This window comes from Pristis pectinata, chromosome 6 (assembly GCF_009764475.1).
Source record: "Pristis pectinata isolate sPriPec2 chromosome 6, sPriPec2.1.pri, whole genome shotgun sequence".
Classification (NCBI taxonomy): domain Eukaryota; kingdom Metazoa; phylum Chordata; class Chondrichthyes; order Rhinopristiformes; family Pristidae; genus Pristis; species Pristis pectinata.
The window spans coordinates 21,559,452-21,585,612 of record NC_067410.1 but is presented as its reverse complement, the minus strand read 5'-3'; the positions used below and the strand labels follow the sequence as shown (position 1 = coordinate 21,585,612).

The window sequence follows — 26,161 nt, the reverse complement described above, 5'->3', positions numbered from 1 at the left end:
GGTCAAGCAGCATCTGTGGAGAGAAATCAACAGTCGACACTTCAGGTCAAGACCCTTCATCAGGACTGCAGACTGAAATGTACTATAAAATGGGGGTTCTTCCATTTTTGATGAAGATAACTTTTGCATTCACAGCTGGAAGCAGCATTTGGCACAGTACAGGGCTTCCAGAAGTGCACGCATTAATACAGAGCTCTCATGCCCTAATAAGCACCTCCCTGGCAGCTTCCTTCCTTTAGTCAGATGTCTTTCTAGAGTATTTTTTTACTCACCACTGATGTGATATAAGTGGTTCCATGTTCATTGGAACCAATTTTACAGGAATTCCTCTTGCATTTTTGGCCATTTAGTTCTGTGGACAACCTGGCTAGGTTATGTCGGTCCACCTGATGTCAGGTGGACTGACATAAACTGGGACACTAGACACCTAGCCAGGTCTGTTTTCAAGAAGTGCAAATAATTATCATGCTTTGCAGAAAATATCAACATATCTCAGACATTCACTATTTTTTGTTTTTTTTTCCTATTTACACATAGAAGTTAATGTAAAATAGTTCACAGACTTACCAATAAATTGGGTCTAACAAATTCCCAAACTCCACTATCCCTTTCCACAAATTAGATGTGTAGTGTCAGCACACTGTCCCTTTGCTGACTTTCTTGTTAACTTAATCCAGAACTGACAACAGTCTCAAATGCACTTTCTTTGCCACTGGATTTTCCTTTGTTTCAAATATTAATTAAAATTTTCCCTAAAAGCTTTAGTTGTCACGAACCAGCAACAAAAGAAACACACTGAGCATGATTCAGTGTTAAAAACTATTTTATTAATCACTACTTATGATAATACGTAAAATAAAAGTAAAAATGTTAGTATGTTAGAATTCAAAAATGTTAAACCTTGAACATTAACCCCAAAACTAAACTCGTCGTGTGTGTGTGTGGCAAAGTCCAAAACTCCTAGTTCAGGAATGGTTCTTAAAGTTCAGTTCGGCAAGCCATAAGGTGAAACATGAGCAAGGGCTTCTTCAACAACCACCGTTGTCAGAAGATAAGACGTAGACGTAGACGTAGAGAAACACAGGGAGAGTAAATACGAAATCCAAATGTTCCACGATGGAACCCAAACGACACTTCAGTGTTTACTCGGTAGTGACTTCCTTACCCCGAAAAGCATCCGGATCGTGGTCGTTCACACACAAGTACCTGTTTCCTTCTACAGGTCAGCAACAAAGTGAACTCCACCGGATTACTTCCAACTTCCATACAAGGATTTCAGTGGCAAACACAGTTATTGTTTCTCATCCATCGATAGAGAAAACTAGCAGGCTGGTGTCTCTCTCCCTTCTCTCTCTCTCTCTCTCCTTCTTCTTCTTCTAACTTCTTCAACAATGTCATTACGTCCTTTATCTTCTATTGACGTAAGCACGCCCCACACACACAAACACACACACTCTCTATCTTAAAGGGACTTTCACTGAGTCCGTAACATAGTAATATGTCTCAGTAATCACCAGTGGCAGTATCCCATGCTTGAACAACTATGGGTATAAAGAATTACGGTACAATGCACCTGCAAGTAGGATTCTGAACATGAAACAGAAAGCCCTAAAATTTTTCTTCATGTATTTTACGGATGAAGTGTGAACTCACTGGCAGCAGCAGGCTGAAGTGCCAATTCATTATATGTGGAGAGAAAGATTGAGATTGCCCTATGGCATGCAGTCATTCCAAATTTTAAATACGTTGGTGTCAAAGTTCCACAATAATTTTTACTTTCATGGTCTTATTCAGATAATCTGGGCAGTTGAAGGCTCCTGAGTTTTTGCCTTCTTAGGTAAATGCTTATGTAGTTTTCTAAGACCTTTTAATAGCTTCTGTCTCATTGCATTTGCACTCAACAGTCATGTACACACAGCCTAACCTTTTGACAGACTGCTTAAAGAGGGGTTACGAATGTTACAAAAGTGAATGCTGCTTGTCTCCCAAATTGCCAGAGCAAGAAATCATATGTCATTGGTTCAACTCTAATACATATATGATATTTTCATAAAACCAGTCTAGAGTGCATTTAGACATGCTGGAACAAATCAAATTGCTTTAAACGTCTACGTGCATACAGTAAGATTTTCTTTGAATTTAATGAAAAGAATGTAGCATAGGACTGCCACACATATTGATATTTAGTCCAATATCAATAAAATACTGTTATCTGTGTGTGAATATGTTTTTTGATAGAGGATTCAAAATGGTGGAAAATTATTCTCAAACTGGGTTTATTGAAATAGTTTGTCCTTTCATCATTCATACATTCTGATTCAGACAGCATGCATATTTTAGATTAACATAATTTCAGTACTGCCTGGATAAACAGAAATCAGTTTTAGAAAGGTTTAAATAATTGAAAGAACATATACATTTTTTTGACTGAGCTACCTTGTCTAAAGAAATTAGCTTATTTTGAGTAAAACACGTATTTAACATTGATTGCACTCAAATTACATAAAGGACCTGGGAATAATGATTAGTTTTACTTCACTTGTTATATTGGTATGTAGAAGTGTAAAGCTTCTGAATGTGCTTCAAAGCCACTGCAAAATTTTCCTATTCGACTGTGGTACTCATTGGCTATTACTAGAATGGTAACTGTCCCAAGCTGCAGCACTGCATAGAAGGTTGCAGCCATTGGCTAACATAATTGGCCTCACGGTTTGTTACTATGGAAACTCTATCGACTCTCCAAAGGAGCTGATGTACTGGTATCATAATATCATCAGATTGTAATTCAACATTGTTGATTTCACAAGCAACTCTTGTTCACCGGCAATTTCACATCTTGAGTATTTGAAGCACATCACCATGCAGCGATCATCTAGAAGGCATTCTGCAGTGGAGTATTTGAGCAGCTTCATTCAGAGTCGGAGACATTCTGCTTCCGATACCTTGGTTCGGGCTTTGCATAGACGTCGCAGCTCAGCTATAGAGATGCTCTCATCTTCCACTCACCAGGTTATGGTTGCTGTATCTTCAGTTAGCATTGAAGAGGCCAAAACCACCTTGTCGCCAAGAAAAAGTAAATGATGCTATGATATAGATTTTCAACAATGTAGAAATGTGCATAATTTTAAAACTACAACATTGTTAAATTCATTACTCTTCATTGTTTCAGAGTTTGTAGTTTTACTGGATACGCCATTTCATTTTTCTTGACTGATATAGAGGTTGAGACTGTTTATCTTTTAAACCAAGTTGGCACCTGTAAAATAGCTGTTTGTAAATTTTACCTCTGAACTCTGACCTAAATTAAGTATTAAAGGGCATATATTTCAAAGAAATTGAGACTTACACATGTTGTAAATTTTACTAGACAAAAAGTCGTGGGGAGCACAAGCTTGAAATAATGGTCTGTGGACTCGCACCTCTAGACCAGTATTGTGAGTTTGTAGATTTGTAACAGTACTAATTCTATTTTTAAAAATTAATCTTGTGACTTTTTTGATCTTTGCTTGTAACCTTGCCAATTACAGTAAAACTCTGATAAACCACTATCCAACTATTCAGAAATCCCAATAATTTGGCATCTGGCCCACAAGGTGATATTTCTCATGCTCCCCTGAAACTTATTGGATTCACTGGGGAATTTATTATAATACTGTGTAACAACTTTTAAAAAAAAATTAGAAGTGTGTTGGGGACACAATAGGGAATAACATCCAATAATCTGGAAAATCTCCTGCACCACAAAATTCCCACGCATGCTAGATTATCGGAGTTTTACTATATGTCCTTTGATATTCTGATTTCTGTCTCTTCAAATGATGTACATTCACCATAAAAATATTTCTAATTCAATCATTTTTGAGAATGTATGCATTGTATAAACACATTTTTAGAGGTTGCATTGTTTTTTATATTTGAAATTTGCCTGATTACCTCTGCTCCATTATCTTAGGCAGTATGAGACGCCCAACAGCCAAGTATACTAAAGTGGGAGAGCGATTACGACATGTTATCCCTGGTCATATGCAGTGCTCAATGGCATGTGGTGGTCGAGCATGCAAGTATGAGAATCCATCCCGATGGAGTGAAGAGGAACAAGCTCTTAAAGGCTTATACTCTTCATGGTATTATTTATTAGTTTCTTTATTTTTAAAGATACACTTCAACACACTCCTATACAAATAAGACCTTTTATAGCAGTAAATTTTAATACATTTATTTGAAGCAGCATTGTTGTGACAAACGTAGTTTGCTGTGTAAGCAAAAATAAATGAATTATAATTTTTGTGCATTTTGATGACTAGCCTTTTAAAACTATATTTTGTGGTTTATAAAAATTTCTATGTAACAAAAGAGATTAATATTCAAATATTTAAAACTTTAGATTTGGTCAGAAGCATTTATATTCAGAAGTTTGTTTTATTTGGTTATTAAGATGCATATTAATTGTTTTTTATGTAGATCTTAGAGTGTCACTGTTTGCAATTTGAAGTAAATTGTAAGAATGCTCTTCATATGTATATTTAAAATTTCACTTTAGAAAACAATCAGTGATATAAATGAATGAAAAGTAAGATGGCTGTGTTAATTTTATTGCATGTTTTTTGTAAAATAAATTTTCATTTCAGTGTTTCCTCTTTATAGCCTGACCCTGAATGTTTTGGTTTCAAATCATTCTCCAGGAATTTGAGAACAAGAATCCAGGATGCCACTCCCACTGTATTAGTGTGGGTATGCTGCACTGTCAGAAGTGCCATTTTAAGGAAAGCAGTAAAACCCAGGTCCTGTCTACTCCTTCAGGTGGATTTCATATTTCAAAGAGTGGCAGAGGAATTATCCTCAGTAGTCTAGCCAATAGTTATCCTTCAGTTAACATCTTTGAAACAGGTTTTCTGGTCATTATCACATTGTTATTTGCAGGAACTTGCTGTGTGCAGTGATTGCTGTTTCTTACAGTGGCGAAGCATCAGAGAAGTACTTTCTTGACTAAAACCTGCCAGGGTGTCTTGAGGTCAAATAATGCTCTATATGATTGCATGGTCTCTGTTCCATTTTAGATACAACATGCATATTTCATGATGTTGAACTGATATTTAGTAATTTGTTTAAAAATACTGGCCTAGAATTTGTCGGAGCAGCATTTTGCACTATGAGCTCTTTTGTTGGACTTGTTCATTCATTCTTCACTTCAGGATATATTTGTGCTGTAAGCTGTTGAAGGTCAATGCTGTTATCAAATAAATGGCAGTTATAGCACATTCATTGAGGCACAATACTTCCTGGAACCTTGCCATTGCTCAGGTTCTCGCAGGTTCTTTTTTTTGGCCATTTAAATGGAAGCAAATCTGGGACTTAAGTGCATGAATTGTTGGATGTTGAAGTCCTGAACTTAAGATTGCATCTATCAGTTGTCCCAGAGGCCAATACCAGCCTCACCATAGTGAGAATCCACAACATTTTTCTGGGGAATTGTCTCTCAGCTCCATGGCATACGATTGAGACCATATTAATTTCCATGGGGTTTGTAGAGCTGTGATTATAAGGCAAAGGGGAAGATATACTTTTTAAAAAACATATTGGTTTAATTAAAAACAATCCAATTGTTTTTAAAATCTTTGTTTTTTATTTTTTCATATTTAGAGGTTTTAAATATCTGTCAGATTTTTTTTTACTGTAAATAATGGCTCATCTTTGATGGCCAAGAAAGCTGGGCATGGCAGTCCTGATGCAGGGTCTCGACCCGAAACGTCGACTGTTTATTTCCCTCCATAGATGCTGCATGACCTGCTGAGTTCCTCCAGCATTTTGTGTGTGTTGCTCCAGATTCCAGCATCTGTAGAATCTCTTGTGTCTGGAAAAGTTTTAAGAAGCAGGTCATCCTCAATATGCTGCTGAAGGACTTACCACTGCTCAGAACACATAGCTGGAGTGTAGGTAGCTTCAGGTCATGAAGATAGAACCAACACATCCAGACAAGATAAGCAAAGTGTAGAGAAATCAGGTGGCAATTTCAGCCATTGGGGCCAGGTAAGTATTGCTGTCATTGTCTTTTTAACCTAAGGATAGTTCATTAAATGTTTAAGTTGTGCCAGCTTGCAAATTCTGCAATGATTATCAAGGAAAAGACTGCAGCTAACTGCTTGGAAGGTGGAGCAGGAATCATTTGCAGTAATTTTTTGATTTCCACATTTAACTTTGATTGGGATGCACCAGAAATTGCTGTTGAATTTCTTCCATTATAATGGTGAGCACTGTTATCCTTCTTGTTATTATTTCAAATTTTGGGTCAATATCTCTACAAACTTTGAAAGGTTTAATGGCTTTGGTGAGAGTACAGAAGAGATTTACTGGAATAGTTCAAAGGATAAAGGTTTACATGTAGTCGGATGTACTCAGGAAGCTGGAGGAAAGCTCAGAAAATTTTATAGGTCAATGGTGCACATTTTTGGGGGCAAAACCCAGATTAACAACCCAAATAACTCTTAAAGGCCACTTGCATGGAATTAACCATACATAGCCAATTTCTTAAAAGCAGATTTTTTCAGCATCCATAAAAGCAGAAAATGCCTGCTTTATGCAGAAGGTCTGGCAGAACGTGTGGAGAAGAAAACAGTTAATGTGTCAGTTCAGTTATCCTCAGGATTCCAATTCAGTAAAGAATGAACGTTTTTGATCTCTTAAGAAGGCCTAATGATGATCTCATGAAGGCCATTAAAATTGTTGAACTAATTCAGAGGCAATTTTTCTGTATCTGGGGAAAATCATAATTAGAGCCTTCTATATAAGAGAGTTACCAAGAATCCCACAGGGAACTTAGAAGAAACTTCTTTATCTAAACATCGATGAGAATGTAGAACTTACCATGATGGGGAGCAGTTGAAGTAATTAGATTTGATGCATTTCAGAGGAGATTGGATATACACAACAGGGAGAAAGAAATGTTTTGAAATTGGAATGTACTGTCTGATTAGGATAGTAGATGTTGATTCATAAGCAGCCTTCAAAAGAGAATTGTATAAACATCGGTAAGAGAAAGAAATGAAGATGCATGAATTCCTTTAGTGCTGCAGCCTTTGTATACATTGCCATCTACAAGATATGTCTACTCTCCAGCACAAAATACACATTTGTTCTTATGCCAATGAATTCAAACGTCTGTTTTTTGTAATGGTGTTAACACATCACTCGGTTACCATACCTGCATTTTTTATTCCACTACTTGCGTGAATGAAGATCCAGACAATGGTGTAATTGAATAGTACTGAATATGAGAGTGTTTTTTTTTCTTATTTTTAATGCAGTCATACTGTAATTTCAACCCTGGCCTTTGTCTGTAATTGACCTTTTGCTATGTACATATAGAGTCATAGAGCCACACAGCACAGAAACAGACCTTTGACTATGTCAACCATCGAGAACCTATATATACCAATCCCATTAACCTGCACTTGGTCCATAGTTTTATAAGCTGTGGTGATTCAAGTACTTGTCTAGATACTTTTAATGTTTGAGTGTGCCTGCCTTCACCACCCACTCAGGCAGTGTCTTCCAAATGTCAATCACCCTCTGAGGGAACATGTTCTTCAGAACTCCTCTGAAAGCCTCAGTGTTATCCTAAACCTGTGCCCCCTAGTTTTAGATGTCTGTTCTCCTCATACAGTCTACCCTGTACATACTTCTCATAATTTTGAATACACCTAACAGGTCCCCCTTCAGCCTACTCTGCTCCAAGGAAAAGAAACACAGCCTATCCAGTCTGTCCTGATGACTGAAGCACTTCGTAGCAGTAACATCTTGGTGAATCTTTTCTGCACCCTCGCCAGTGGAATCACATCCTTCTTATAGTGTGGTGATCAGAATTGTACACAGTGCTCTATTTGTGGCCTAACCAATGTTTTGTAATGTAACATAATCTCCCTGGTCATATATTCTGTGCCCAACTAATGAAGGAAAGTATCCAGTGTGCCTTCTTATCTACCTATGTTGCCACTTCAGGGATCCTTGACTTTGTTCATGGAGGTCACTCTGTTCCTCAATCCTCCTTAAGGTCTTACTCCTGAGGTATATGGCCTACCATTATTACTACCGTCATTACCTCACACCTATCAGGATTAAATTCCATCTGCCGTTGCTCTAACCAACTTATCTGTGTCATCCTGTAGCCTTCATCTATCATCCTCACTGTTAACAATATTATAAACACTGTCAGTTTTCCTGTCATATATTTTAAGGTCCTTGTTAGAAGTGATGCAAAGACATAAAACTTGAATAAAGTTTTATAATATAATGGAGTAATAAAAACATAATTAAGTCAAATGGTTCAAGTAATGCCACAAAACATGAGAAGAAAGCTTGAATTTCTGACCATTATCTGATTGATATTTGCTAAATTAACATTTTGGTCAGAATGGTAGTGATTTTTTTTTAAATAGTGAGATATTGAAAAATGTTTGTGTTCAGAGACAATCACTGCTGATTCAGCAGGGCATTAAGAAGGCAAATGGTAGGTTGGTCTTCATTGCAACAGGATTTGAGTATATGAGTAGAGATTCCTTGCTCCAAATTATTGGAATCTTGGTGAGACCACATCTGGAATATTGTGTACGAGTCTGGATATACTGCGAATGAGAGAGTACAGTGAATCCTCATCAGATTGATTCCTGTGATGGTGAGTTTGTCATCTGAGGAAAATTTACCTAGGCCTGAACTTTCAAAGAAACATAAAGATTTCTTGGGTGAGGTGTCTAGGACCAGGGGTCACAGTCTCAAACTAAGGAGTCGGCCATGCAGAGCAGAGATTCCTATCTTCAGTCCCAAAGAGGGGTCCTGACCTGACATGTTGACAGCTTGCTTTTCTCCCCAGATGCTGCCTGGCCTGCTGAGTTCCTCCAGCATCATAGTTTTTTTCATCTAGATATTCCAGCATCTGCAGTCCTTTGTTTCTCTAGAAAAATTCCTTTACTAAAAGGTTATTGAATCTGTGGAATTCCTTCCCCAGAACGGCATTGGAGGCTATTTGCTGGGTATATTCAAAACACAGATAGATTTTTAAATTCTAAGGGAATTAAGGGATATAAGGTTTGTGCAGGATGGTGGTACTGAGATACAAGATCAGCCATTAACATTGAATGGTTTAGTAGGCACGAGGGGCTGAATGGCCAATTACTTCTGTTTTCTTATGAAATTCAGACTATCTCTGAAGAAAAAAGCTGGGTTTCAATGTTTTATAACTTTAGTAATTATTAAAAGAAGTTGATTAAGTCAGTATTTCAACATCTTATAATGCATGATTGCAGCTTGTATTTCCACTGTATTTAACCATCAGATCAATAGAACTCATGGTAGGCTGTTAATAAAAGCTTTTGATGTGATGGCAGATTAGTATCAAATTATCACATTTTAATTCTGGCACCAAATGATAATCTTACTTGAGGGGTATTGTTTTCTCTGTAATAAGTACCTTGTTTCCTTCTCCACTGCCTTCAGAAATAGCATTGAGTAAGATTTTACTTTTGTTAGCATCAGGAGATAGGCGGAGTCAACCTAATAAAATGAAAATGAAGGCTAAAGAATTGACTCACTTGAATGATCTCCATTCTGCTGAGTAATTCTGCCCCCACCACTCCTACCCCTGAGCTTAATGCACAAGTTCCTCAGGAGAGGGAACCATAACTACTGTATATGCCAATTGTATGTGATCATTTGCTCTTTTGAAAGGAAGGATGCCTGAGTATGCAGAAAGATACTCAAAGTTTTGGACGAAGCTTGAAACTTAACACGATGGCTAGTTCAAATACTGCTTCACTTGGTCATGGCTTATGCTGTTATATTATCTTAGTCTTTCTTATGTAACTCTCTTAAAAGCATAGTAGTTCATTTGCTCAATATTTTAAAAAACTTATAAGTATTGTTATTAATGAAATGTATATCCTCTTTGTGAGTAAATCTAGTTGTTGGTGATTTGCTGAGTTTTTTACAAATAATATGCAGCTTGTTGAATTGTTGCCTTTTAGTAACTAATTGTTGTCTAAATTTTTTAATTACAGGATTACGGACAACATATTGGCAATGGCTCGTCCCTCCACTGAAATTATTGAAAAATATGGGATTATTGAACAATTTAAAAGGTACCTTTTTAATGTTTCAACTATGCAGTTTTTAAGGAGGAGCTTTTCTCCCCAATTCGTTGTGCTTTTCTGTAAGGAATAATATATTCTATAGTTTATTCCAAAAGGCCTGTAATCATTCATTCCTTTGCACTAAGTTGCTTTTCTTAAGGCTGTTTAATCAAAGGGACATGCACCCAATTCCCACATTGCCCAAACATTTTGCACAATTAATGCTAAGTAGACAGTCCAGCCTAAGCAGTAGATCTCTATATATGAATCCACTTTGTATTCATCACATACAGCAACTGAATTAGTAATAATTTTTTGGGAGGCTAAATTCCTCATGCTGCAATCAGCAGTAGAAATAGGCATGTTGTTGCAAAAAAACTTGCGGACAGTGTGTAATGCAATGAATCATTTCTCTCAGAACAATAAGTACCCACTTTGCATGAGCAATATTTGTGAATAAATTAATGCCTGTTTTTATTTTTAAAATATCTTAGTTCATTGAAAATCTTCATGCTAAACTCAAAGTATTTAGAAATAGGGAAATGAGAGTAATGAAAATATAAAGCAGAAATGTATACTTGGAATATAAAGCAGATGTCAACACCTATAAAGAAAAAAAGATTGCTTTACGTTTCAGATGTCGATCTTTCATCAGAAGTTTAATATTGCACATATTTTGCTACAAGCAATTTGAACCATGTTTAGGTGGAAGTGTTAATTTTAAGGGATTACCTTTATGATATAAATTGCCTGCCTCTAAATATAGATGGTTATGTTTGTGCTGGATTTCATTTCTTTAAACTTACTGATGTTACCATAATCATTGTGAAAATTATTGAAGCACAGGTTTAGTTTTTCTTCAATATGTAATTTCAAAATGTCACCAAGATGTATAGAATTTCCTTTCCTTTCATAAGGCTTGTTACTTTGGATTATTAGTACAGGCACACTTATGGAAATCCAGCAGGTCTGCTCTCCTCTGGTATTTGACCTTGCCTTAATGACTGCACGAATTTGTGATAAATTTGCTACATTTCCAAACACAATTTAAAGTCAGCACCTGAATTACAATATGAATGGCATGGTAGCGTAGCGGTTAGCGCGACGCTATTACAGCGCCAGTGATCGGGGTTCGATTCCTGTCGCTGTCTGTAAGGAGTTTGTACGTTTTCCCATGTCTGCGTGGGTTTCCTCCGGGTGCTCCAGTTTCCTCCCACATTGCAAAGACGTACAGGTAGGTTAATTTGGGTTTAAAATGGGCGGCGCGGACTCACTGGGCTGGAAGGGCCTGTTACTATGCTGTAAATAAAATTTAAATTAAAAAATTTTTAAAAATTTAAAAAATTTATATCTCATTTTGAGGGTGAATGGTTTAGAGGTTTTGTGGTTCTCAAATTCTACACTAATGTGATATTTTTAGAATAAATTGTGAACACAATTTTGTATATTTATTTAACATAAATTTGATCATAACATTTTCAGTTTTAGTAACTTGTCTGGTGTTTCAATTAACTCCCTACTTCAGGCATGGCATAAAGACAGTAATTAACCTTCAGCGTCCTGGGGAACATGCACGCTGTGGTAATCCCTTGGAGATGGAGAGTGGCTTTACTTACCTACCAGAGGTATTCATGGAGGCTGGAAGTAAGTCTCCTGTTGTTCGTTCATAATTAAAAGAATTCCTATTGATTTGTGCTGGTTTGTAGTCAAGTGCAAGACTTAATGATTCGTTTGAAAGAGAAACAAAAGACTGCAGATGCTGGTTTATAGTCTACAGATAAAATGAAACAGTGTAAGCTGGAAATTATTTTTAATTTTAATGCTAAACATATTATTAATGTTGTGGATACATATTTTTCTGGGGTTAGTAATATTTTTAAAATGCTTTAATCCTTTTGGTTTATGGAATTAGCTTTCCTCTTTAAGTCTCCTTTTAGTTTGTTACTGATTGTAAAATGTCACTTGAAATAAAATCTTGATCAATACGTCACGAACACTAGGAAGGCAGTAGATTTTAGGTAGCTAGTATGTTGAAGGCTTGAGCTAAGCAGGGGGCTATCACTGTCATATGCTATCAATTACAGCAAATGGAATCAACATTTAAGATTGCAGCACTTTTGGTAAATATTACTACAGACTTGACCTTTCTGGCACCCATTAGGGTGCACCACCTGGCTTCAATTAATTTGTAGTTCATCAGTGATGTGAAAATGCCTTGTGGAGATGTTAAGCTACAATCAATGCCTTGCACAGCAGTGGGAAAGCTATCAACAGTTTCTTCTCCACAAGATTTTTCTAAAGTCCTAATGCAAAATTTTATAAAAAGTAGGAGTTGGCCATTCCACTCCAAGCCTTTTCCATCATTCAGCATCATGACTGATTGCCTACCTTGATTCACACTTCCTTTATTAACGCATGCATCATGCAATCTTCATAAATCTGGTGGTCTCTCTCTTGATTTTACTCAGTAACTCAGCCCCTAGAGTGCAGTTTCTCAGGTGTGATCTCTTGAAGACTCTATATTAATTGCAATAAATCTTCTTTTATAATTACTTTTCTAATTAACTTATAATTTGCTTTCTTAATGTCTTACTGAATATAGAGTCAAAGAGTTGTACAGAACAGAAACAGGCCCTTTGGCCCACCATGTCCATGCTGAACTTTTAGCCCATCTACATGAATCCCCTATGCCTTGCCTATTTAAGTGCCTGCTTAAATTTAATGATTGCAACTGACTCCACCACCTCATCTGGCAGCGAACTCCAGATATCAACCACTACAAAAAGACTTGCCCTTAACTTCTCTTTAAAACTCCTTTCTCTCACCTTAAACCTGTGCCCTCTTGTTTTTGATATCCCTACCACAGGAAAAAGATTCTGACTACCTACCCTATCTATTCCTATTGTAAGTTTATATTCCTTTATCAAGTCATCCCTCAGTCTCCTTTGTTCTAGAGAAAATGTACCCAGCCTGTCCAATCTCTCCCCATCATTAAAGTCCTTCAATCCAGGCAATATACTGGTGAATACCCTCTGCAAACCTCTGCAGTGCAATTGTATCCTTCCTGTTGTGTGGCGACCAGAACTTTACACGGTACTCCAAGTGCAACATAACGTCCCATCTTCTATATTCAATGCCCCTACCTATGAAGACAAGCATGCCATATGCCTTATTCACTACCCTATCTACTACCTGCGTTGCCACTTTTAGGGAAACTATGTTCCTGAACCCCAAGGTTGCAGAAAATGCACGTTAACTTTTTATGATTCATGCATAAGGACACCAAGGTCACTTTGACTACCAATTATTCCTAGCATCTTACCCATCTTTAAAATAAAATCTGCTTTTTGCTTATCGATTTCATGAGGAAAACTTCAAATTTTTGCACAATATAAACCATCTGCCACATTCTTCGTCATTTACCTCACCTGTCTATTGCAGCATGAAAGATTTTCCTCATCTCTCTTTTGGTTCTTTAGCCAATCATCTAAAATGTACATTCTCTAGTTTTTGGCCCTTCTGTCTATGATTACAAATTCCCGTTATATATTTTGTCTAAGTCCTTCACGATTTTGAACCCTTTTATCAATCATTTAACAACTTTACTTGAGGAGGACACACCAACTTTTCCAATGTGTCCACTGTTCAAAATTAAAGTGGTTCAAAGTGCAAACCTACCTGATGAGAGGGAAGTCGAGAATCAGGTTATTTAATTTATCTTGATAGTTGCTTAATATAGACATGACATAATCCAGATGAGTATAACATTACCAAACTGGATCAAAGTAAACAGCTGGCAGCTTTGTATCTCTGCATCTATTATGAACCTGTCTTCCCGACCACAGTGATTCTTCTGTTTTACAGTACTGTATGTCTGCATTCAGAGTGTCTGCCACTGTTCAGTAGACGCAATATCTCTCTGAAAATATTTATATTCTTTGAGGTTAGGATATCGTACATAAGATAGGCACATAGGAGCTGGCTGATCTATATATTTTGAAGTTTAATTTTGCAGCAATGGACTTGGGTGGTGAGATAACACTTCCTGAGGGGTGTTGATTTCAGTCCTGGCTGAAGAAACAGTTGTTGTCAGCTATTTACTCAGTTTGAGCAGCTTGTAATGTAAGCTGACCAAGTCTGTCCAATGCTAATGAAAACAAATAGTTGGCATCCTCCTTGTACTGATAGAAGGGAAAGGTAGGAAAAGTTAGAAATCAAATATATTTTAAATTACAGAAAAGAGGATGGGTGAAGAGAACAAAGGGAATGCCTATGATTAGGTAGATACCAAGATGATTGAATGATACAGGTGGTGTCAGTGGAGAGAGGGTCTGAAGGCTTCATAATCACAGCTGATCTTTCTGGAGGTGATGTAAATAGGAAATTAATGACAATAGGGAGGAGAGGAAAAGGGTGCATGAACCGAGATGCAGAACACTGCAGTTGCTGGAAATTTCAAATAAGTGATGGACGTATTCAGCAGGTAAGTAGGCACCTCTGGGAGAGGAAAATGGAGGTGGCATTACAGGTTGATGTCTAATCAACAGAGCTAGGCAGTTCTGATACAAAGTGGAAAGACTGGGTATCTTAAATTATTGAATTCAGTGCTGGAGTTCCAGTTGCCAGTCATTTTAATTCTTCGTGCCATTCCCATTTTGACCTCTGTTTTTGGTTTCTTTCACTGAGATGGAGTGGGTTGGAGAATTAAAGTGACAGGCAATTGGAAGTTTTGGGTCACCCTTACAGAACTGCTCTGCAAAGTGGTCATCCAATCTGTTTGGTTTTCCCAATGTACATGAGACCAGATTGTGATGACCACTAAATTAGAGGAAGTACAAGTGTATTATTGCTTCTTTTGGACAGAGCCAACAAAGCCCAGCTTTAAGCTGAAGGACCAGCACTTCATCTTCTTACTTGGTACATAAAAAGCTCTCGGAGCTGGGTGAGGAATTCAACATTTTCAGATAACCAATCTTTTCAGTTTGTGCAAAAATAGCCAGTTCTAAAGGACATAAACCTGTATTGTTAACTCTGTTTTTGTCTCTCCACAGATGATATTGGAGTGACTTACTATCTCCAGTGTTCTCTTTTATTTTGGATTTTCAGAATCTCCAGTGTTTCATATCTTACAATTCCAGCAGTTTTTTTTTCTCTACCTAATCCTCATTCATCTCCTATTTATTTTCTTCCAGACACATCAGCTGTGTATAATAAGCCTTCACTGTCCTTTCTTAGTTAGCACCATGACCACATGTGTCACTCAGTCTCCCTTGGTCTCCCCCATCACGGACTTTCCATTTGTTTTCTCCATTCTATCCCCATTTCTGCAACTTAATAGATGTTTGATTTCTAAATCTACAATAGTCGGTCAACAATCTAAAATGTTAACCCTGTTTTGCCTATCTGCAGATGTAGCCTGACCTACAGAGTATTTGCAGGCTTTTCTGCTTTTCTTTCAGATTCACAGCCCCTGCAGTTTTGACTTGTCCTAACTTTTTCCCTTATAAAAATCTACCCAGGCTGTACTTAAGCCATCTTTTTAAAGGTAGTTTATTATTCTATTGCAGCTTTGTTTGCCATTCTTTGATTCTAGTTCATCACTGCCATCTGATATTGCCCCCCCCCGCAATTTAAAATATTTTCACTTTTGATTGTTCCTTATTCTTCGTAGCCCTTCTATATGTTACATAATGATAATTCTTCCCTAAATGTCTCTCTGTGCTAGAAAGTATAATCCTAGCTTTTGCACGAAACTATGTGTAAGAATAGAGCTGGATTCCCCCAGACACCGTGACATACCAAGCAGGTTTGCAGGCAGGCTGACCGTGTCCCAATCTTTCAATATGCATCATATATGCATTGACATATAAGCTATCCTGTTTTTTCTTAGCCTGGTTGCAGACCATGTTCCTGGTGAGTCACCACTTGTGGATTCCACCTCCTAACTATCCTCAACTGTACATGAATTGCCAGCATCTGTACTGAAGGATACAAGTTTCAAAAGTGGTGATTATAGTGTTATCTTCTATCTCTGGCAACCCTTCAGCCAGGTCTTGTCCAGGGTTACTACTTGGCTGTCTGAAATGAGAATGGTACATGTGAAGAAGACAACAACTGAGCTAGACCAGAAGAGTGAGGTTATTAAAAAATTTCTGGCACTGGGCTGCATCCTTGCTACTAATTTCTCTCACTAGCACTCCACATTGACCATTGGTAGCTTCCTGAGCTCCCAGGTGGTCAGGACATCTTCTCTGGACTCCTTTTCTTCAGCCAGGGTGTTAGGGTCAGTGAAAAGATTCTGTGCTCCATATCTGTACAACTTCCACTATGATAGGATTTGGTGAGGTTCAGGCATGATGTAAATTAGTTCAGGTTGGTTCCATCTGGTTCTTAGGAGTCAGAAATTACTCTCACTGAAGGTGAGCTAATGGAGGAAGCATCATGATTGCTGCTGTCTAAGTGCTCAACCTGGCATGAGGTGAATGCATGAAAATTACACACCTTCAGCATCATGTGATGCATCATTTTGGTGCGTTTTTGTAGGAAATTGAATTCCTTGAGCTCTGTGGATTGTAATTTGTTGTAGCCATCACAGTATCTGCCCAGGACACAGTTATATGTTGATCGTCAATAGTGACCCTCCAGAGAACCAGGTCTAGGCCTGTGACATATATTACATGGACTCCAGTGCCTATCATGGTCCAGTATGGGGCAGACCCTATGCTAAAAATTATAGTAACACTCAGCTGATGCTTAAGAATTAACTCCATTTCCTTTCTGGCATGCTGTAATGCTGATGATGTTGTGATGGAGCACAAAGATCAATTTTCAATGGTACATCATCACCACAAATTATTTAGCAATCATTGAATAGGGGATGGATGTCGGTCTGCTGTTACATTTGCTTTTAGATTTGTCTGTGCACCCCAAATTCCCATTTCCTTTGTTTTTGCCTGTTACTATTTAGTTCCTTTATTGTTTAACCTTGTGAAAATGTGGCACTTTCCGAGTTTTCCAAAAGCTTTCAGTGCCTTTATTTGATATCCTTTAATTGCCCCCTTCCTATAAATTTCCTTTGTATGCAATTTCCATGTGAACTACTACTCTGCTTCCTGTCACCACATGACCAACATCTTGGACATGTTCGTGCAAATGATATAACTTTTATTCAAATATTAATATAATTTCCATCACTGTCTAAAAGGTAACTACATTTCAAAGTCAAAGCACATGGATTCCTCTCCATTTGACTTCAAATTCAATCTGAAAACAAAAACTTACTCTGTGAGAAAATTAGAAAGAAAATTTCTGTTCTGATGTAAATGAACATTCAATAACAAATTGATTACCTTATCCACATTTAACATTTACTCATCTTAAAATACCTTCTAATTTACATTTTCAGTATATTTTTATAATTTTGGATGGAAGGACTATGGTGTGGCTTCTCTCACCACTATCCTTGATATGGTCAAAGTTATAGCTTTTGCCCTACAAGAGGGAAAAGTGGCTATTCACTGTCATGCAGGACTTGGAAGGACAGGTAAGAGATAAACTGGTACTGTTCGTGTCGCTTATTTTCTCTGGATGCATTTTTTCCCTAATATTCAACATAAAATCAAATAAACATTTATTGAATTGTTTCCTAACCCCAAAAAGTAATTGAAGTTTACAGTGGAAGTAATTATTTACTTAAGTAAGTGGCAAACAGCCTGGATAAATACAGCACAGTATAACTTTATCTTTTCTATAATCTATCTTCGGTCCCAATAAGTAGAAGATCCAACTTTGAACATTATTCTTAATGGAAAAACTCAGTAATCCAAGTAGCCAATTTGGGAGTGTTGGGGGCAACAGGTAGTATATTGTCAAATTTTAACTTCAGTTTCTTCCCTTGTTTCAACAGAATATATTTTCCCTTGTGACTGACAGGGTTGACAACCTGTGGGCCTCTGGCTGTTATTTATGCATTGGGTATAAAGAGATATGTAATCCCCTTTGTGCCTGATTTATCTTCAGTTTTTCTCTACTCATTCTATACAGAGTGGAACTGTCTTTATGAAGTTCCACCATTTAATGTTAAATTGTTATTTTCATTTCTTGGTTTAGAAATGGTTTATTCTGAATAACTAGAACTTTATGTGGCATGCTATTCTATACTTCAAGTCTGAGTCATTGAAGGATTTTCTACTGAATAACATTATTTAACTTTGAAACTCCCTGATGTCATCCTAGGAGTCTTAACAGCTTGCTACCTGGTCTATGCAACAAGGATGAGTGCAGACCAAGCGATACTCTTTGTTCGTGCTAAAAGACCAAATGCAATTCAGACCCGTGGACAGTTGATGTGTGTCCGGGAATTTTCCCAATTTCTAATTCCATTGCGAAATGTATTTTCCTGCTGTGACCCAAGAGCGCACGCTGTTACAGTTTCTCAGTATCTCATCCGTCAGCGCCACCTGCTCCATGGATATGAAGCCCGCCAACTTAGACATGTGCCAAAAATAATTCACTTGGTTTGTAAGTTGTTACTGGACTTTGCAGAAAACAAGCAATTGATTGAGGAAGACAATGTTGAGATCCCTGATCTTTCAGCAGAAATTGAAAAGACTGTCTCACAGTTGGCCATAATTCAACTGGATAAAGAATTAGATAGCCAAGGCTTCGACATGGGGGATCATTTTGAACACACTGTGGTATCTGCAGCAGAACTTATTCCTAATGATTCAGTACTGGTTAGTGAGCAGGAATTCGACCCTCTCTGGAAACACAGTAATGCTGACCTCCTTCAACCCATGTCCCATCTGAAAAAGCGCCTCAGCTACAGTGAGTCAGACCTTCAGAGAGCCGAACTTTTTGCTGAGCAAAGTGAGACACCTTTTACAGCACCTACACAAAATGCTTTCTCTGGCCACTTCCATCAGCAAAGTTTGTCTCAGCTTAATCTCAGACAACCCAGTCCAATACCGATGGACACCAACCAGATCAGCTCATCTGTTTTGAAAGTACCAGAACTATGTCTTATTAAGCAAAGTCCATCCATTACTGTAAAATCCAGTCCCTGGGAATGTCAAAATTCATGTAATGCTAATGACCAAAAAATAGAATCTCCTCTTTTTTTCAGGAGGAAACTGCCAAAGGAGATCCATAGAACATTTTCCTTAAGGTCATCAACTACGGCTGCTGCACTAAAATATTTGATATCTGAGACACCTGATACAGTTATCTCTTCTTCTCATGGTACTAATAACATTAATGAGGAGGAATGTACCAAGGTAAACACACCCAGTAAACAGAATGCCAGTGCAACTAAGGAAAATATTTCCCTTTCTTCACTCTGCAAAAAAACTACAGATAAAACCTCAGAAATTTATAAGAATGTGTTTCTGATTGGGGATGAAGAAAGAAAATCTAACAGCTCCAATGAAGGTATTCCACATATTACTTTACACTCAGAATTGAGCGTTGAAGGAAGAAGATTAGCAGCAGGAAAAGCTCTGGCATTTTGCATGGATTTTGATGAAGATCTCATAGATAAAGTTGAAACCTGGCAAGTGAGTTATTTTGCAAAATGTTTATATTATGAAACTCAAATAGAAGATTAGCAATTGGTGTATAAACTAATTTGATGTAATTTCAGTGACCAATGCCTATCCCTTGACTTCCTAAATATCAACCACACTTTCAATTCAATACAGTCTCTTACCAACACATCCATCCTACTCGTCATTGCTCAGTAGCACCAAAAAGGAAACCAAATAGTGATGATAAATCCAGGGCGCACAATCACCATTATCAAATGCCCACAGCACCAAACCTCTAACTGCCTTTACAGCATTCTGATGGTAGAAATCTTTAGCTTGTACTTCTCAGTTTCTATTGCTAACTGTGAAACTAATGTTTCATTTCTTCTTTGAACTGTGAAGATGTGGCAAGTATAGAACCCATTTGAGATTCAGGCTTGTGGTTTATGATTTCCAGTTTCATGCTACATTATTGCAGGACAAACATTGATGCATGTATAGAGGGCAAATGAATTAATGGCCCAAGCAAGTCCATGGAGGTTGTAATTACACAGTGCTACAGATAATTAAACCACTAATGGCCAGAACAAAAGATATTTATTGCCAGTTCTAGGAACAGGTAACATTTCAAAAATGACCAAAGCCTTCCATAATAACAACACTTTCTACCAACAACAGTGTTGTACCTGAAAATATTTAGGCATTTATTATTCAAACAAAGAGAGCACTAATGATTTTGCTAATTTTTATTTTAGTCCCTTTGCCCCTTTGAACTTTGGACATTTTTGTATGTAATGTCAGTGATGGGAAAGTTATTGTAGGGGATTATGAGGAACAGGACCTACCAGCATTTGGAAACGCAAGGACTGATTAGGGATAGTCAGCATGGCTTCGTGGGTGGGAAAGCAAGTCTTACAAATTTGATCGAGTTCTGTGAAGAGAATTGACTAGGGTAGGGCAGTTCTCCATGTGAACTTTAGCAAGGCCTTTGACAAAGTTCATCCTGGTAGGCTAGTCTGGAAGATTAGATCACATGGGATTCAGGGTGAGCTACCTATTGGCTTGGTGGTTGGAGTCAGAGGGTGGCAGTGGAGGGTCTGTGACCTGTGGTGTGCTACAGGGATTGGCGCTGGGTCCACTGTTGTTGGTCATCTTTAAACAATTTGGGTGAGAATGTAGTTGGCATAGTTAGTAAGTTTGTGGATGACACTAAAATTGGCAGTATAGTGGACAGTGAAGAGGGCTGTCTAAGATTACAGCAGGATTTAGATCAACAGGGAAAGTGGGCCAAAGAATGGCAGATGGATTTTAACACAGACAAGTACAAGGTATTGCACTTTGGTAAGTTAAATCAGGGCAGGACTTGTGCAGTAAATGATAGGTTCCTGGAGAGTGTTGTAGAATAGAGAGGTCTGTGGGTACAGGTACAGGTACATAACCTGAAAGTTGTTACATAGGTAGACAAGTGGTGAAGAAGGCAATATACATAAAATGCTATGGTATTTGCCTTAGTTTTGTCTGCCAGTGATATTTCATTTCCCCTCTTTTCTCTCCTAATTAATTTTTTTTCTCCTGTATTTCTGTACTCTTGCAGGGCCTCAGATATTTTCAATGCTCGAAACCTACCACAATCTAAGTACTGACTCATTTAAAAAAACTCTGCTAGGTGCACTTTAAAAATGTTGCCCCTCCAAGCCTTCCATATTGTTCCCCAGTTAATAATGGGGAATTTGAAATCCCCTATGTTGCTATCCTATGACTTTTACATTTTTCTATGATTTACCTACATACTTTCTCCTCTAATTTTGGTGACTGTTTGGAGGACTCGTGATTATTCTGTTTCTGAGCTCTGCCCATATGGCCTCATTTCAGGAACTTTATAGAATATTCTTCTTTACTGCAGTAATGGACTCCTGGACTCCTCTTTTACATTGCCTCCTGTCCCACTTGAAGATACTATATCTTTGAACATTGAGTTGCCAATCCTCCCCATCTTCCAACCTTATTTCCATGTTTGCAATAATTGCATAGTCCCGTAATCACTGCCCTCAGTTCATCAGCCTTGCCTGTCAGATTACTTGTGTTAAGATACATGCAATCCAGTCTTGCATTCCTCCCATGTGCCTGGAGACTTGAGTTTTACCATATATTTCTGTTCCTCACCCCCTACTGGACTCCTACTGTATGTCCCATTTCTTTGCCAAATTAGTTTGGCCTCTCCAACAGGGAGGGAATTCCAGGATTTAGACCCAGTGATGAGGAAAGGCAGGTGATATATTTCCAACTCAGGACAGTCATAGAGTCATGTAGCACAGAAACAAGCCCTTGGCCCACCGTTCGCACCAACCAACAAGCACCCCATTTTCCCATTTTATTCACGTTATGTTTCCAGCAACTCCCTCCCCCTCACCCCGTCCCAGATCCTACCACTCACCTGCACATTAGGGGTAATTTGCAATTAACTCACCAACCCCACGCATCTCCGTGATGTGGGAGGAAACCAGAATAAACTTGCACATTCACCAGGAGAATGTGCAAGCTCCACATATATGGAAGCGATGTTTAGGATTGAACCTGGATGACTGGAGCCATGAGACAGCAGTTGTACTAGCTGTACCATTGTGCCGCCCTGGTCTGCAACGTGGAGGGAAACCTGCAATTGGTAATGTTCCCATGCACCTGTTGTCCTTGTCCTCCTTGATGGTAAAGCCTGCAAATTTGTGAGGTGCTTTCAGCATTTTATAAATGGTACACAATGCAGCCACTGTCCCCTGGTGGCGGAGGAAACAAACATTTTGTTTGTTTGATGGGCTGCCAATTAAGCAGAGCGCTTTGTCGTGATAGGTGTTGGGTACTTTGAGACTTGTTGGAGCTGTGTTCATCCAGGCAAGTGGAGAGTATTACATCACACTGTTGTGCCTTGTAGTTGGTGGAAAGTCTTTGGGGTGTCAGGAATTGAGTTGCTCACCACAAGATACCCAGCTTCTGACCTACCCTTGTAAACACAGAATTTATATGGCTGGTTCAGTTATGTTTCTGGTCACCGTTGGTGGTGGTGGTCACATGTTGATGGTGGGGAACTCGATGCTTAGAGTCCCTCTTGTTGGATATGGTTACTGTTCGGCAGCTTTGTGGCATAAATATTACTTGCCTGAATGATGTCTAGGTCTTAATGTATGCAGGCATGGTTTGCTTTATTTGCTGATGAGTTGCAGATGGAATTGACCATTGTGCAATCATCAGTAAACATTTCCATTTTTGACCTTAAGATGGGAAGAATCATCATTGATGAGGCAGCTAAAGATGGTTGTGGGTACTACCCTGAGGAACTTCCACATGGATGTCCTCGGAATGCGATGAGCGACCATTGTACAAATACAACCATCTTCCTTTGAGTAAGGCATGACTTCTATCATTGGAATGTTCTTCCCTGGATCCTATTGACTTCAGTTTTACCAGGACTCCATGATGTAGTCTTAACATCCTCAGCTCTTTGGTCCATGTTTGGACAAAGGCTATGATGAGATCTGGAGCTGAGTGGTCCTGGTGAAACCCAAAGTAGGCATTGGTGAGTAAGTTATTGGTGAATCAATGCAGCTTGATCGCACTATCAGTGACAAATTCCATCACTTTTCCGATGAATAAGAGTAGACTGATTGGGTAGTAATTAGCTTGATTAGACTTGTCCTACCTTTTGTGAACATGTCATACCTGAGCAACTTTCCACATTGTGTGTTAATTTTTGTGGTGGAAGTTGATTGACAAGCTATAACTAGCTTGTCTGAAGGGTAGATTAAGTGAAAATATGACACCTTGCAGAGCCAGAGCTTTAACCATGGTGAGATTTGGGTGAATAATATGGACAAAATAAGTGCTAAGTAATGTAAACGAAATGACTGTAGTGAACTGAATAAATATATAAATCAATTTTATGAGTTACATCCAAAGAGACAAAATTAGAAATAACTAATTAAAGGATACCAGCATGTTAGATATAAGAATTTTGTTTAATAAAATCTGGTTTGCATGAATTTAAATAATCTTAAAATTCATGCAGGTGTAACTGGGTATCTGTACACACAGGTACCTGCTACTCAAGTACTTATAAGATGTTTTTATATTTAATTACAACCCCATTACTTCACTTCGGTGCCACATGGGAATTCTAGGGTATCTCATGGGTTCTGCATTATGGGTCATGCAATAAGTTTCTCCAGACACTCAAACTCAGTGCTTCTTGAAATTGAGGAGTGGCTAGAATCACTGCAGAACAGATCAAGAGCTGTAAGTTGCCTGGAATGCTCGTTCTAGGATATGGTCAGCGTGCAATTACAGGAGCTCAGGAGAAAAGTTAGTGAATGGTCATCTGGCAATGCAGAAACTCTTCTGGGACTATGACACTTTTTTTTTTAGTGATGACAACTGCTAGTTAAATGTGCATTCCCATGGTTGATTCTTGGTACCTGCCCAACACCATGCTTTTATCTGAGCTCAAATCAATGAAGCCAGTCCAACAAAATATGACTGAATGTTACTGGGTTACCTTAAGAACTCCCAATGCTTCAAATTATGTATGAGGTACCATCCTTGGCAAATGCTGCCTTTCTTCTCACTTAGTCTTACATTTTCCCATCTCTTACATTTACTTTTCCCCTTTTCCTACATCTTTCAGCCTTTTCTTGCTTTTCTGTATTTAATAGCTAATATTCACATTATTTGAAATATGCTTTCAGCATTTTATATAATCATCATAATAAGCAAAGCTGCTGTATTTTCCATTCTTGCATTGTCTTCATAGAGTCATACAGCACAGAAACAGGTCCTTCAGCCCACCCTGTCCATGCTGACCATCAGGTACCAATCCATATTAATTTCATTTACTAGTACTTGGTCCATATCCTTCTGTGCCTTGATGATTCAAGTGCTCATAAGAACATAAGAAATAGGAGCCCGTTGTGCCTGCTTCGCCATTCAATAAGATTATGGCTGATCTGATCGTGGACTCAGATCCACCTACCTGCCTTTCCCCCACAACCCTTAATTCCCCTACAATGCAAAAATCTATCTAACTGTGTCTTAAATACTGTATACTTAATGAGGTAGCCTCTACTGCTTCCCTGGGCAGAGAATTGCACAGATTCATTACTCTCTTGGAAAAGCAGTTTCTCCTCATCTCCATCCTAAATCTATTCCCCTGAATCTTGAGGCTATGTCCCCTAGTTCTAGTCTCACCTACCAGTGGAAATAACCTTCCTGCCTCTATCTTACCTATCCCTTTCATAATTTTATATGTTTCTATAAGATCCCCTCTCATTCTGAATTCCAGCGAGTATAGTCCCAGGCGACTCAATGTCTCCTCATAGGCTAACCCCCTCATCTCCGGAATCAACCTGGTGAATCTCCTCTGCACCGCCTCCAAAGCCAGTATATCCTTCCTCAAGTAAGGAGATGAGAACTGCACGCAGTACTCCAGGTGTGGCCTCACCAGTACCCTGTGCAGTTGCAGCATAACCTCCCTGCTCTTAAATTAAAGTCTCTTAAAGTCCTTGCTCTTAAAGTGTCATCTGGTCACTTCTTAAACATTGTGATAATCTCTGCCACCACCATTCTCTCAGGATGTGAATCCATAACATCAACCACCCTTGACTGAAAAAATATTCTTCCTTATATCCCCTCTAAACCTTATTTCAAACATGTGCTCTCTGGTTAAAGACACCTTTGCAGTGGGAAAAGTTTACTGAGGTCTACCCTACCTATACTGCTCAGTTTTGTACACTTTCATCAGGTACCCGCTCAACCGCCTTACATCTAAGGAAAACAACCTCAGCCTATCCAGTCTCTCCTCTTAAGAGAAACATTCCATCCCAGGCAGCATCCTTGTGAATCTCCCCAGCACCTGCTCCAGAGTAATCACATCTTTTCGATGCTCTGGTAACCAAAATTTACATCATATTTCAGATGTGGCCTCACCAATGTTTTATAAAGCTGCACCATAACTTCTCTGCCCTTAAATTTTATGCCCTGGCTAATGAAGGCTAGCATCCCGTATGCCTTCTTTACCACCCTATCTAGGCTGCCACCTTCAGGGATCTTTGGACTTGTACACCAAGGTCCCTCTATTCCTCAATACTCCCTGGAGCATACCATTCATTGTGTAAGTCCTACCCTTACTTTACCTCCCAAAATGCATAACTTTGCAGTTATCAGGATTAAATTCCATCTGCCATTGCTCTGCCCAACTGTCCAGTTGTAACTAATTTTCAGTCAGCCACTTTGCTGCATGTTATGGGTAATTCCCTATTTCATTGGGTCCCTTGATTGTCATTATTCTCATCATCATCAGTATTGCCAGGATTGACAATACTGGGGGCATGGAAGGGGCAAAGGTGGCATGCTTAAACTGGTATGTTGAGCTCTGTAGAATCACAAAATTGTCATTTCAGCTTAGGTATGCTCTAAAGCTTTGAAGCAAAAAACCTGTAAGTGCTTCAGGAGATCTGACTCTGTTTGGTTCCAGCC

The 26,161-nt window shown here is 38.4% G+C and overlaps 1 protein-coding gene across 2 annotated transcripts in view; it reads left to right on the top strand.

Moving 5' to 3' along the window:
• ptpdc1a (protein tyrosine phosphatase domain containing 1a) overlaps positions 1 to 26,161 on the top strand; it is a 112,035-nt gene that overhangs the window by 66,894 nt on the left and 18,980 nt on the right. For both annotated transcript variants that reach the window (XM_052018156.1, XM_052018157.1), the window contains exons 4-8: positions 3,953 to 4,124; positions 10,047 to 10,127; positions 11,644 to 11,762; positions 17,524 to 17,661; positions 18,354 to 19,672. In XM_052018156.1, coding sequence (XP_051874116.1) covers positions 3,953 to 4,124; positions 10,047 to 10,127; positions 11,644 to 11,762; positions 17,524 to 17,661; positions 18,354 to 19,672 — 1,829 coding nt within the window. The remainder of the gene's footprint in view (positions 1 to 3,952; positions 4,125 to 10,046; positions 10,128 to 11,643; positions 11,763 to 17,523; positions 17,662 to 18,353; positions 19,673 to 26,161) is intronic.